Genomic DNA, 15,022 nt, shown 5'->3' with positions numbered 1-15,022 from the left:
CCATTAATCGGCATTTATAACTTGCTCTGCGCTTAATGAGATCCTTTTCCTCCTTTATCAGTCGTTCCTTTCGACGTAGGAAACCAACTGGAATGTTACAATTATAAAGTTTTAGTATCTAACTCTAATCAGTTACTTATTAATTACCAAAAGAGTAATTTTACAATCACAATAAGGACATTTTTTTCTACTAAAATATAGAATACTAGCTTTTCGTCGCGGTTTCGCCCGCGTCGAGGTCGGTTATATCGCGTTTCCAAGAGAACTCTTCAAAAGTCCGGGATAAAAACTATCCCATGATCTTTCTCAAGGTCAACTCTATCTCTGTACAAAATTTCATTAAAATCAGTTCAATGGCTTTGACGTGAAAGCGTAACAGGGAGACAGACAGACACAGACAGAGTTTCACATTTATATATTAGTAAGGATTATGGGATACAGATTGACATATTGATTGGCATCTATACTAATATTATAAAGCTGGAAGAGTTGTTTGTTTTTGAACGCGCTAATCTCAGGAACTACTGGTTCGAATTGAAAAAAATATTTTTGTTTTGAAGAGACCATTTATCAAGAAAGGCTAGGCTATATACATCACGCTGCGAAAAATAGGAGCGAAGATACAATGGAAAATGTGGAAACAAGTGAAAAAATGATTCATCTTTGAGGGTTTCCGTTGCGTGCGTTTCGAAAACGGTTCAAGATCTTCTAACCACGTGGACGAGTCGCGGGTAACAGCTAGTCTTTATATTTAAACGTAATTTATTGCAAAACTAATAGAAAATTTGCGCCAAATACATAATTACAACATTCGATTGACTTGAAACAAACAATAATTTGTAATTAGAATTAAGAATATGTGCTGAATGATTTCTTTAAATATCTAATAGAAGATAACAAAATAAACTGCTTAAAATAATGGTTCATAATTATTTAAATCTAGTTTGTTGCTTAAGTATCTTTAATTTAATAGATTTACTGCAAAATTATAACTTGACTATTTGAATAGAAATCATATGTACAAAAAGAACACAGATAGACACCATGATACTAACCTAACCAGTTCCTTAAATAAAATATATTCAACACTACCTGAATTTGAGTATTGGGTTCTGAAATAAAGACAACCATTGACAATGCTCTGGCCAAATATCTTAAAAATATCCTTTCCTGAAGCGATGACAATGTGATCTTTTGACATTTGCCAGCAACTCTCACTCACTTCTTACTTACTTTGGTTCTCATGTCAGGCTTGATGGACCAAATTATGAATATAATTTGAGGTTTTGGCAGTGAAAATCATCAGTAACAATGCAGACAAGAAGAAAAAAAGTACTAAAATAAGTGGGTATACTCAATATCCCATTCATCAACACCTGATAAGAATGATTAAGCAATTTATTGAGTTCTTGAGTAAAGAATGAGTATTTTGGTAGAAGGCCAAGATAGAAAATGATCTATAAGATCTAAAAAAATGGTCTTTAATCTTACTTCTGCTCGTAAAACCTCGAACCAACTTCTACACAGGCCGATGAGTGTTGATAAGAACATATAACTAAATGTTAAGAAACAGTATAACATACCACTGAAAACATGCAGATCTGTGGGCATCTGGCATCGGCACTGACTTTGCATACTGTGATTAGTTTCTTACCATCTCAACCTGAAATGATAGTGGATTAAGAATTAGATATGTACTAATACAACTATATCCATATTATGAAAGTAAAAGTATCTCTGTCTGTCCGTTTCACTTTCATGCAAAAACTACTGAACCAATTGTAATGATATTACATTTTGTAAAATAGTCTAATTGTCATATTTTCTTATTCCTTATTGGTTGACAATGATGATGAAGCAAGTCAAAACGATTTGAAAGGTTATTTGTTTTTCATATATTGTATATTTACAATTTGAATAAATCAAATCATGTCAGATGTCATTAAACCGACTTAGACCACAAACTATGAGATATTAAGTGTCACAGGCCACAGCTGTATAACGATCGATAAAGAAGGAATGTAAGTACTCATTTTCTAATATATAAAATTCCCGTATCACGATATTAGTTACCGTACTCCTCCGAAACGGCTTAACCAATTTTTACCAAATTTTATATGCGCATTCAGTGGATCTGAGATTCGACTAACATTTATTTTCCAAGCCCCTAAGTGATAAAGGTTGCTCATACTAAAATTTTATTTTTTACTATCTGTGCCAGCGACTTCGTTCGCGTGACTACGAGCAGCGTTTTTTTTTTAATAGATGTTTATTTTTATTTTGGATCATAATCACAGTCATTTTGGGTAGCTAAAAAACCTACTTTACTGTAATGCTTCTCTATATACAATATTAGACGTATGGCCATCGGGGGTGAAAGCATACAGGCTGCTGGGATTGCTAACACGGGACAGAGCCACATACAATTGACCATGCGAAAAACAGCTGATACTTAGATCTACACCCACAACTTTTAGAGTCTGACCTTGAGCTTTATTAATTGTCATGGCGAAACATAGGCTCACTGGAAACTGAATTCGTTTAAAACTAAACGGAAAATTGTTTGGAATGAGAGGAATCCGAGGAATAAAAACACTATCACCTTTTCCGCACCCTGTTAAAATCTCTGCTTCTATCAGATTTCGTTGTAAATTTGTTACTTTTAATCTAGTACCGTAGCAAAGTTTTGGTGGGCTTAAATTTCTAAGGAGCATAATGGGTACGCCGATTTTTAATTTTATTTTGTGAGCTGGTAGTCCAGGAGCTCTAAGAGATTCCATAAATTCTACTGGGTAGCTGGTAGATTCTCCTTCTTCCATAACTCTGTTAATAGAGTTATACTCTACATTATCCTCCGAAACTAAGCTCAAAATTTCAGCGTTTATTGCTGCTGCTTGGTCGTTTCGTGGAGTCAAAATTGCTCTTTCGCAAAGCCAGGAATTTTCGCAGGTTAGTATTTGTGTTGGGTTTCCATACACCTTTGAAATGAGGTCTCGTATTGATGAAACTTTGCTGCATAAGTTTTTATTGAGAACAACTTTTCCTTGTTCTTGCGGATACACACCGTTACCGATCTCCAGTAATAACTCTGAAAACTCTTGAGCATTTTGACTGCCTAAAGTCAAATGCAAAGGGATAATATAATGCCGCAGATGAGAACTCTTTAGACAGGCTCTAACTTCATCAGCCCTTGTTCCGCGTGGTATTACAGGGAGAGTCTGACGAAAATCGCCACAAAAAAGTACAGTAATGCCACCCATAGGTTGGTTATTTTGTTTGATATCACGCAACGTTCTGTCTACTGCTTCAACTGCTTTTCTGTTTGCCATTGTGCACTAATCCCATATAATAAGGCTGCAATCACGAAGAACCTTAGCTTTATCGCTGTTTTTGAAATATTACAAACCGGGTTTTCTGTGCGGTCTAAGTCGATGGGAATTTTTAACATTGTATGTGCAGTTTTCCCTCCTGGTAATAAAGTGTCTGCTATGCCCGATGAAGCGACAGCAAGCGCAATTTTACTTTGGCTTCGTACCTTTGCCAAAATCACTTTTGTAAGAAATGTCTTGCCCGTTTCACTTTCCATTTTCCCCAAAGCACTGTCTACGCTGCGACACACCCGGTCGAATATTGAACGCTGTTCTTCAGTTAGTCTCGATACATCAGTTTGTAAAATGTCTGCCAGATCTACTGGATCATAGTTAATTTCCATCGCGTAATCTCTATTAATACGTTCACCGTCAAATGATGGCTCGGGCATACCATATTGAGAAATAGGATTACCATCAATTGATATAACTATATCTTGAATAGCCAACAAATAACGATTCAAGTAACTTTCACGTAATCTCTCACTAATTTGGTTGTCATCATTTAGTTGCGCGTGCCTGAAAAAGTCTTCAGCTAATTTGTTCTGATACTTATGCCATAATTGTGAAGCATCAGAAAGTGCACAGAACACCAGCATGACTTCAAACAAATGGCGCAATCGCTGTGGGCTTTCGCTAATAATTGCTTCAGACAAAGCATCATCCCAGTGTTGATCCCCATCCAGTAAGTGACGTGCCCGGCAAGCCGCTTGATATGTAGGGTGTACGATATTATCAACCTTTCGGAGCTCGGCAAAGGAAGTAGGCCCTCGAACAACATGTAGAAGTAGGCGTAGGTAAAAGCATTCGGAGTTATTCGGATGCACCGTGTAAACCCTACCAATGACGTTTCTTTAAAAATACCCGATTCACCTACTACTACTGTTCCACGTCTTCTGCGGTTAAAAACACCCTGTTGTTTATTATAGGTATAATACGCTGGAACTTCTCTTATACAACGGTATAAGAGTGACTTAGCAAATGAGTCTGCTTCAGGCTTGGAAATAACAACACTTATGTTACTTTTTACCGCGGGATAACATCTCAGACTCACGGGAAACTGGAAGGAATCTGTTCGACATTATTCTTAAAATTCAACAGCTTACAAGCTACCTTCAGCCGTAAAAGAACAACGTTTTTTATTCCCATGGGAGTACTATGATTTCGGTAAATTATTCTTATAGTTTATGATATCAGCCTAAACTAACTTAAGTAGAAAGAATTTAGATGAGCCCTTTGAATTTTTTTCCCATGGTAATCTAGTCAACTCCAAGGTAATAAGTAGCTATAACATATTCTATTAATGATTGTAATTTACCTATCTAGTAACAATGATCGACGTCGTTCGTTGACCGGAACAGGCGTTAAAAAAACAATAAAGTGCCGATTCCCATGGCAAACGGATGTTTTCCCGCGGTGAAAAGTAGTCTTTATGTTGCGCCAGGCTCTAAAATATGTCGGTACAAAATTTCAACCAAATCCGTCAAATAGTTGCGGAGATTAATGGTGCCTATGTATGCATAAGCATAGAATAGTGTGCGTCGTGATTCTTTAATTTGACATAACTTTTTTATTTATGAACCGATTGACATGAAACAAACACTAAAGCATAACTGAAGCATACCACAATATATTCGTGAAAACCGTATCCAACTCGGATCAGCCGTTTCTGAGATTAGCGTGAACAGACAAACAGACGAAAAAAAAGTTAATTACATTTTTGGGTTCGACATCGACATAACAGTAACCCCTGCTATTTTTTTGCTGGGTCAGCTAGTCTTTACATATAAAAATGAATTTCTGCTCGTTAAGTCTCGCTTCAACGGTGAGAAAAAATCATATAATTGCCAGGAAAACCTTAAAAACAGCAATTTTCAAAATTAATTTTAGTAAATTTGAACTTTATTGGTGGTCAATAAAGTCTATTTTAAATTACAAGCACTTACTGTTGTATGAGCATCGTCCTAAGTCGATTTGCTCTGGATTACCACTGTTCAAAATGAGGATGGTACCAGGAGAGCAGAGCATTAGAATAAGAGGGGGTACCAGGAGAGTAGGTATCATGAGAGCAGGAGTGTCACGAGGGTGAGTTTAGGATATCAATCTTGCGGAGACGCGATTACATTCGATGATGTAAGAAGATAGGCGGTACGAAGCCAGCTGGGTTAGCTTAGCTGACAATATAAAAATAATAATTTTCTGTAGCGGAAGAACATGAAGGTAGCAGACACTAGTAGTTCATCAGGGTGGTAGCAGGAGAGCAAGTAGCAGTTAGTACGTAAGGGTACCATTAAGTTGAAAGGGCAGAAGAAGTCACAGTACTCACCGTAGCATGTAGACGTATGTGAAGGTGGATTCGATCTTGCAGGAATGACGCGATTGGCTTAAGTTACTAATTCTGGTATTTTTGTGTGCAATGTTATCATCGACTCTTAGGCGGTACGAAGTTCTCCAAGTCAGCTAGTACCTACTAATATTATAAATGCGAAAGTAACTCCGTCTGTCTGTATGTTACGCTTTCACGTCTAAACCACTGAACTGATTTTAATGAAATTTGGTACAGAGATAGAGTGGACCTTGAGAAAGAACATAGAACAGTTTTTATCCTGAACTTTCGGAGAGTTCTTTTTTAAACGCGATATAACCGTCCTCGACGCGGGCGAAGCCGCGGGCGAAAAGCTAGTCTATATATATATAAATCAATGCCACTTTTCGTTGTAACTTTATAACTCAACTAGCAGTTGCCCGCGACTTCGTCCGCATGATAAGCAAACCCATAGTAGGTACATCATTTTGTTCTATTTTCTATAGTATTAGCAGCGTATGCAGAAATAAGTTTCCGATTTTACACCTTTGGTTACATTATTGCAATTTTCTTACGGAACCTTAATATTTTTCGAAATAAATTATAGCCTATGTTCAGCGGGGATAATGTAGCTTCTCAACAGTGAAAGAATTTTTCAAATCGGTCCAGTAGTTTCGAAGCCCATTCATGTCAAACAAACAATCAAATCTTTCCTCTTTATAATATCAGTATAGAAGTATAGATAAAAAATTGCATCAAAATCGGTCAAGTAGTTTCAAAGATTTAAGTAGTCAAGGAGAAATAGGGACAGAAAAAGCGCTTCGGTTTTATAATATGTAGTGATTTGGAACATGGACCAGGGTATTTTGTTTACACTTACATATTTTGCATCCAGAAGCCTTACAATGATCAGCATTATGACCAGACCAAAAGCAGTTGAAGCATATTCTGTACTCGGGCAGTAACTCAAGCCGTCTCTCCTTACTGAAACCATAAATGCGGACAGTTGAACAAACTATGCTCCGTCTCTTTACAACGTGGGCATGATGTCTGTGAATTACTAATTTGGACTTTATTTTGTTTAGCTGATGGTACATTTGGAGGAATTATTAAGAAAGTCAGCAAGATTTACCAAAAAGTCAAGTAAATTCTCTAATTTATTGGTCTTCTTTTATCTATCCGTCCTTTTTCCTCTTCCCAACGCCGTAGGTGCGTGGATCAAATGTAAAAGTAGCGATTAAACATAACAACAATGTAACGCACTATAAAACTGGTTCACCCAAAGACTCTAAGGATCGCAAGTTTTTATCGCAGGTAATTATCTGTGGATTCTTTACTACACGTTTCGATATTAAAAAGGGCTGCTAATAGAATTATTAGAAGCAGAGAACTCGATAGACTGTATGACGACGGCTGCTGTGCCTTCCAAGCATGCACGCCCATAATTAAACTTATTAATTTCATCAATGTTGTCGTGAAACTCTAACCACTCTGCATATTTACCATTGAACTCGGGCAATTGAGTAATAGGCAATTTTACGAGTTGGTTATTATTGACACGAGAAAACTCATCACTATTAACCACATCATTTTGTTTAGCAAGAATGTCTCGCGCCCTTGCAACAAGTTTAAATTACGCTGAATCAAACTCAGTACGCTCTGATGACTGGCTACTTATGTGCTCCGCCATGCATTCAAACTTTAACCGAACCTCCTCATATCATATTCATTATAAACGTGTTCAATCTTACCGAGTCTTAGCTGTAGTTCGTTGTATATATAATCTGAAAATTCCATTAATCGGCATTTATAACTTGCTCTGCGCTTAATGAGATCCTTTTCCTCCTTATCAGTCGTTCCTTTCGACGTAGGAAACCAACTGGAATGTTACAATTATAAAGTTTAGTATCTAACTCTAATCAGTTACTTATTAATTACACAAAAGAGTAATTTTACAATCACAATAAGGACATTTTTTTCTACTAAAAATATAGAATACTAGCTTTTCGTCCGCGGTTTCGCCCGCGTCGAGGTCGGTTATATCGCGTTTCCAAGAGAACTCTTCAAAAGTCCGGGATAAAAACTATCCCATGATCTTTCTCAAGGTCAACTCTATCTCTGTACAAAATTTCATTAAAATCAGTTCAATGGCTTTGACGTGAAAGCGTAACAGGGAGACAGACAGACACAGACAGAGTTACTTTCACATTTATAATATTAGTAAGGATTATGGGATACAGATTGACATATTGATTGGCATCTATACTAATATTATAAAGCTGAAGAGTTTGTTTGTTTGAACGCGCTAATCTCAGGAACTACTGGTTCGAATTGAAAAAATATTTTTGTTTTGAAGAGACCATTTATCAAGAAAGGCTAGGCTATATACATCACGCTGCGAAAAATAGGAGCGAAGATACAATGGAAAATGTGGAAAACAAGTGAAAAATGATTCATCTTTGAGGGTTTCCGTTGCGTGCGTTTCGAAAACGGTTCAAGATCTTCTAACCACGTGGACGAAGTCGCGGGGTAACAGCTAGTCTTTTATATTTAAACGTAATTTATTGCAAAACTAATAGAAAAATTTGCGCCAAATACATAATTACAACATTCGATTGACTTGAAACAAACAATAATTTGTAATTAGAATTAAGAATATGTGCTGAATGATTTCTTTAAATATCTAATAGAAGATAACAAAATAAACTGCTTAAAATAATGGTTCATAATTATTTAAATCTAGTTTGTTGCTTAAGTATCTTTAATTTAATAGATTTACTGCAAATTATAACTTGACTATTTGAATAGAAATCATATGTACAAAAGAACACAGATAGACACCATGATACTAACCTAACCAGTTCCTTAAATAAAATATATTCAACACTACCTGAATTTGAGTATTGGGTTCTGAAATAAAGACAACCATTGACAATGCTCTGGCCAAATATCTTAAAAATATCCTTTCCTGAAGCGATGACAATGTGATCTTTTGACATTTGCCAGCAACTCTCACTCACTTCTTACTTACTTTGGTTCTCATGTCAGGCTTGATGGACCAAATTATGAATATAATTTGAGGTTTTGGCAGTGAAAATCATCAGTAACAATGCAGACAAGAAGAAAAAAAGTACTAAAATAAGTGGGTATACTCAATATCCCATTCATCAACACCTGATAAGAATGATTAAGCAATTTATTGAGTTCTTGAGTAAAGAATGAGTATTTTGGTAGAAGGCAAGATAGAAAATGATCTATAAGATCTAAAAAATGGTCTTTAATCTTACTTCTGCTCGTAAAACCTCGAACCAACTTCTACACAGGCCGATGAGTGTTGATAAGAACATATAACTAAATGTTAAGAAACAGTATAACATACCACTGAAAACATGCAGATCTGTGGGCATCTGGCATCGGCACTGACTTTGCATACTGTGATTAGTTTCTTACCATCTCAACCTGAAATGATAGTGGATTAAGAATTAGATATGTACTAATACAACTATATCCATATTATGAAAGTAAAAGTATCTCTGTCTGTCCGTTTCACTTTCATGCAAAAACTACTGAACCAATTGTAATGATATTAAATTTTGTAAAATAGTCTAAACTGAGAAAGAACATAGGCACTTTTTTAACGGGAAAAAAGGGTTGTATGAGGGGTCAAAGACTGAAATGACTGACTGAACAAGAAGAATGGACTACAACTGTCAGTTTTTATCATTGATGGATGCATGGGCAACAGCTACTATGCTTATATTTTGACTGAGGTAGTCTCAGAATCTACAGAAAAAGGGATGTCATTTACCTATGGAAACATGGACATTTGCGAGTACAAATTCTTATTTTTCTGTATCATTTTTTAATAACACCATCCAAAAATGCGAACACAAGGTCTCTGGTGAATAATTGTTGATGTTGACAAAAATGAAGGTAGGTCATTATCACCCTACTAACCAGTATTATCCGGTAAACATCTTTGTCTGCAAAGTTTCTGTTTTCGTGTTCCTTTCTTATTTTACTTCAGCTCTTTCACATGTTAGCATGTCATATTTTCTTATTCCTTATTGGTTGACAATGATGAAGTCAAAAAAGCCCTGCGAAACCGATTTGAAAGGTTATGTTTTGAAAAGGGACCGGTCTAATTTGTTTATTGTTTACTTACCTGTAACCCAACGTATCAAAACTCACAACTCGTTTTAAACAAGTATTATAACAATTCTTAAAAACTCATTCCTTATTGTTATTAATTGTAATTGCTTATTGCCAAACTTAAATGAATCCATGTTGCCAAACATGATTTTAGAACGGATCATTGAATCATTCAGATCGTGTCAGAGATGACAATTAACATTAAACCGACTTAGACCACAAACTACCAGTATTAGGTATATGTATTATCTATGCCACAAACTATGACATAATGTCACAGCCATATAGAAATATGAGGAATGTACAGAAAATACTACTAATAATCTTTAAAAATCCTTTGATCCCTTTTTTACGTTAGAATGATTTTCCACAAATACGTTGATTAGCTTTTATCTATTAGAAAGTTTATTGGATGTGATTATCGTTTCATTAGCAAAAGAAATAGCAATACGCCCAAAGCACAATACAAAAAATAATCTAAGCGTTATCCATTTTTTGTCTAGTTTTTAATAGCATTCAACCATTATCTTAAGCATTTAAACTGAAAATATAACTTGTACTTTTTTCTTGTGGGGCAATACGTCAGTGACTCAGTATTAAAAACTTGCTTTACGATGTATTGATATTGTTCGCATGGACATTTATTGTTCGTGATTGATATAGTCTATGCTCTACGCCTCAGTCGTCAGAGGCTGTGAAGGGCCTTGTTTTGAAAATTGTATCGAGTGTGGTTTTGTGCGTTTGTTTTATTCGGTAGTAAACCTATGGCTGCATAATTATTTAATCGCAATGGAGGGCAACCCGCCTGGCGACCCGGAAACGAAGGCGAGGGATGTTCGGCTTCAAGGATGTTTTCCTAGCTTGGGGGACGAAGACGACAAAAAGAAATTATTATGGATGGGAGGCGTAATGAACTGCTTCTCCAACGTCTTATCATTCTTTAGCCAAACAGATCTCAAAGCACAAGGTAAGTGTGTCGCATGATAAATAAACGAGTACAGCATTCGATATCTATAAATAGATGTTGGTCTGAAAACGCTGCGCTACGCAGTTTCAGAATGTTCAGGAATTATTGACGTTCTGGGTGCAGTTTATATGCAGTTATATAGGTCGTTAAAGCGAGCTTAGGTAACTTATATTGGCGTTTTAATAGGCGGGTTCTTGGTTTGCGGCGAAGTAGTTTCATACTAATTATCTGTTTTGATTACTTGACCCTGACCTAGTTTTGAATCCTTTTTTCACTAATGTGATATATTGCGTATGCAAGATGTGGCTACAAAAGCTTTATTCAATACAGTGTGATATAGTACAGAGGTTCTATAGCCAGTATGATGCATTTTCTGAAGGTAAGCAGTGTTTAAAGCTAAACTTGCTACTGTTTGTAATGAAACATGTAACTACCTGCCTTTCCTATAAGTAAGCCATGTCCCCTTTTCCCCACAGATTGTTATTCGAATCACCATTGTTTATTTCCATGCTTTAAACAAAATATGTGCATTTTTATCATAGAATTCAGTAACCTAGTTTTAAACAGGTTGTATTGACTAAGGCTGCCCTTTGACATTTCATCTGATTTGTCTATTGCAGGCTAGTGCTAGTTTACAATCTACCTCATCCAATCTAAATGAATCTAAAATAAACAAAAGGACTATTACTAAGTACATCAACTGAAAATAAATAAAATTATTATATTTTTTATAATCATTTCTGGTAAACTTGGAACGCCGAAAATAAAAATTAACATCTCCTTAACTCAACAATGGGCCTCAATTGCTGCAAAACTATGTTAAAATGTAATTTCAGTTCATTAAACATCTCATAGATATTTGATGACTTTGCCCTGCAATACGACAGAACAGAAAACTAAAAACAAAACTGTTAATGAAATTAAATGATGTAAACAGTAAAGGCCAAATTATAAATACACTAACTTGAAAAAGGGTTTCTCCCTAATTGTCTTAAAATTTTGTGTGCATATTATGTATCATTCTGATTACTGGACAACATCTATTTTTCATACCCCCTTGAAAAATCCTTTAAAAACACATCAGAATCTTTGCAGTTACAAAGATTATAGTATAAGGCAGGCAGACGCGTAAACATCTATGTTTTATAATATGTTGCAAAGACAAGCAGAAGAAGAGTAAGTAGGCTAACCTAGCAGTGGGAGTATTGGGACTAGTAATAATAACATAGGTCACACAAATAACATGTAATGAATGGCATATAATATTATTGAATATTTTTAGGTTATTTGTAATATTTTTTGTTAATATTTTATGTAGGTATATATTTTCTTGTACTGAGCTGCCTTGTTAAATACTCCATTATTGATTTACATCTCTTGCTCTGGTAGAGAATCTTGTTATCACAGCCATTTTCATAATGTTACACTTCTAAGCGACTTGTCTATGTTTCTGTCTATAGTCCGAATTCTCTTGAATTATGCCCATGCCATATTGTTTATGAAGCCCCGCAAAGTGGTACTACTCATAATGTGATGCAATTGCGATTGCTATAAACTTAAATCCCTACTAATATTATAAATGCGAAAGTAACTCTGTCTGTCTGTCTGTTACGCTTTCACGTCTAAACCACTGAACTGATTTTAATGACATTTGTACAGAGTTAGAGTTGACCTTGAGAAAGAACATAGGATAGTTTTTATTCTGGACTTTTGAAGAGTTCTCTTGGAAACGCGATATGGTGATTTAAAATTTAGTTTCCACGATAGGAACCATTTTTGATATGGTTAGTGTTAATCTCTTGAATGTATATGCGGTAGGATTATTTATATTTTTAAGTTTAATGAAGCTACATTGTGATGAAGACTATATTACCTGAATTAACATTGTACAGATCTAGTGTTTAGGTTTTGGGTCTGTGGGTTATTTAATTGTTGTGGTATTGGTATACTCTGTGTGATTGAACAGTTTTCAATAATAGCTTTTACATTAATGTAACTAGCTTATCACCGATTGTCATATACATAATATTTGAGAATGAAATGAATGAAGATTGAGATTGTAATTATTGTGTTGGAAGGATTACCGACACCTCAGGCAGTTCTTGCGGCCATTTTAGGAGTTTAGTGTCTCCGGCTGATGCGTAAAATCCTAGCTTTATGTATAACAAGAAATTACTTATTAGAGTTCGAACCTGCATGGCCTTGGCTGTATATCCTTGATTAAAGCGCAAGACCACTCCGACGTAATAAGCGAATCCATTTTAGTGCACAGGTAGTAAAGAGCCTGAGAAAGGACATGGGCTACTTTTAAAGACTATGGTTTAAAATTTGCCTTAAATATTGTTTTTGTAATGAAACATGTGCATGTTTTTGAGCATTTTGATTTAAAATTTGGGGGGGGGGAGGGTGTCAACCCGCTATAAACTGAGGTAGGTTGGAACCAGATGAAGTACATCGGTAACCCATAAAAAAGAACAAATTATAATCAGAGAGTAAGATCAAAACTAAAGAATGATATCTAACCACGGGAATACTTCAAGTAGCTTTATACTGCGTAGCTTAGAATATAATGACAAGAAAAGAAAGAAAATTAACAAACAGTAGTATGTAGTGCAATAGGGTTGGATATTGACGTGACCGTCGGCTAAACAGTGCAGCGGTATTACAGTACACAGGGTTGGAACTTCATTACTGAACCGCTAGATGGCGTTGAAGTACTTACTTTGGTTTTGAATTATTCGTAGTAGTCCAGCGTAGGTGGGTAAAGGGTGAGATAATATAGAATGTTATTGCGGAAAAGCCCAACAACATACTATTATGATGCTTCTTAAACAAAACTTTCTCGGAGAAAACTGAAATATTACTACGAGATCGGGTACGACGCTTGTGAAACCGCGAGAAATAGCTCGTTGTCAATAGTTTTAGCAGCGTACGCAGAAATAGTTTTAGATTTCAGATCTTAGATTACAATATCGCAATTTTCTTGCCGAACCCTATTGTTTTTGAAAATAAATTATAGCTTATGTTATTAATATGACGTATGCATTTCCCCGACTCCCGAAGTATCTCTTAACAAATCGATTCTTATAATTTTTAAGTGTCTGTGGCAATAAACCAGTAACTCTATCTACTAATAACTTTTTCCAGTAATAACTCTATCGAAATTGTCAACAGATGAAGAGTGGGACGTACCGTACGAGAAGCTGTCGAACTTGGTGTACCTGGGGGCGGGAGCCCAGGGCATCGTGTTCGGCGGCTCCTACCGCGGCGAACTCGTCGCGGTCAAGAAACTGCGCGACAGAAATGACTGCAACATCAAACACCTACGCAAGCTTAATCACGAAAACATAGGTAAGTCACTATTTACAGCATAATCCTAGCAAATAGCTTCGTAAGCTTTTGTATACCATTGACAGTGTGGTATAACTTAGACGTAAACCGAAAATTTTGACAGTATGAAACATGGCGTCGCCATGCTGTTTTAAATAAGGTATATTCCCTCGGTAACATCGTACAACGGCAACGTCCAGTGCAGTAACAGTGTGGTGCGTTAAGACATATGTAGGTGCGTCAAGCTGAAGTTTTAGCCAAGAATATTTTGTCAGAAACACCGTGTCCACATATTTTTCTACATTTTCCATTGTTGAACAAACTCTTCAGCTTAATAATTTGAGGGCATGGGAGAGCCCCAGCCAAGTCTCGAGCAAAGCCGGAAAAAAGGAAAAGATAGATTTGAAATAATAAAAGAACTACTCCTAAAAAGAAAAAAAACTGTCTAGTCAGAAAATCTAATAAGTTAAATTAATATAATATACTAGCGGCCCGGTACGTGCTTCGCTACGTATAAAGTGAAATAAAATAAACAAATCGGAACATCAAATTCATTTATTTAATCAAAAAAATATTTTATTTAAAATCGAAATCAATTGCTAGCTATTTACAACACACTTAATCCAAAACATTTGGATAAACAATATTTTTTGTTTTTCCATTTTGAGCATAAATAAACAAACGGCTAGGGGTACCGACTCTGGAACAGGCAACATATAACTGGCCATGTGAAAAACAATGTTCCTCCAAATTCACACCACAAACGTGAAGTGTTTGACCTTGGGCCTTGTTGATGGACATCGCAAATGATAAACGCACAGGATATTGTAAACGTTTGAACTCAAAAGGCATATCAGTTGGAATCATAGGTATACGCGGTATCAAAACAACTTCTCCTTT

At 35.8% G+C, this 15,022-nt stretch overlaps 2 protein-coding genes across 4 annotated transcripts; one reads left to right on the top strand and one right to left on the bottom strand.

The window, feature by feature from the left end:
• Positions 1 to 13: 13 nt before the first annotated feature.
• Positions 14 to 10,030, bottom strand: LOC113507332. 3 transcript variants are annotated; one of them, XM_026890195.1, is made up of 9 exons: positions 9,839 to 10,030; positions 9,631 to 9,770; positions 9,124 to 9,132; positions 9,053 to 9,054; positions 7,425 to 7,552; positions 6,554 to 6,657; positions 1,655 to 1,663; positions 1,584 to 1,585; positions 14 to 87 (listed from the first exon to the last, which is right to left on the bottom strand). In XM_026890195.1, exons 3-9 carry the CDS (start codon positions 9,124 to 9,126, stop codon positions 33 to 35), a joined length of 303 nt encoding a protein of 100 aa, XP_026745996.1. In that variant the 5' UTR covers positions 9,127 to 9,132; positions 9,631 to 9,770; positions 9,839 to 10,030; the 3' UTR covers positions 14 to 32. The 3 variants fall into 3 exon arrangements, with proteins under 3 accessions (XP_026745996.1, XP_026745994.1, XP_026745995.1); XM_026890193.1 differs by having other exon boundaries at positions 9,053 to 9,132; positions 9,839 to 10,025; XM_026890194.1 differs by lacking the exons at positions 9,631 to 9,770; positions 9,839 to 10,030 and adding an exon at positions 9,482 to 9,613 and having other exon boundaries at positions 9,053 to 9,132.
• A 414-nt stretch (positions 10,031 to 10,444) lies between these two features.
• LOC113507334 (mitogen-activated protein kinase kinase kinase 13-A-like) lies at positions 10,445 to 14,517 on the top strand. Its single transcript, XM_026890197.1, has 2 exons — positions 10,445 to 10,792; positions 13,967 to 14,517. The coding sequence occupies exons 1-2, from the start codon at positions 10,492 to 10,494 to the stop codon at positions 14,164 to 14,166; spliced, it is 501 nt and encodes a 166-aa protein (XP_026745998.1). The 5' UTR covers positions 10,445 to 10,491; the 3' UTR covers positions 14,167 to 14,517.
• The last annotated feature ends 505 nt before the right edge of the window (positions 14,518 to 15,022 follow it).

The sequence above is a fragment of the Trichoplusia ni genome, unplaced genomic scaffold (genome assembly GCF_003590095.1).
Source record: "Trichoplusia ni isolate ovarian cell line Hi5 unplaced genomic scaffold, tn1 tig00001590, whole genome shotgun sequence".
Classification (NCBI taxonomy): Eukaryota; Metazoa; Arthropoda; class Insecta; order Lepidoptera; family Noctuidae; genus Trichoplusia; species Trichoplusia ni.
This window is presented reverse-complemented; position numbering and strand designations above follow the sequence as displayed.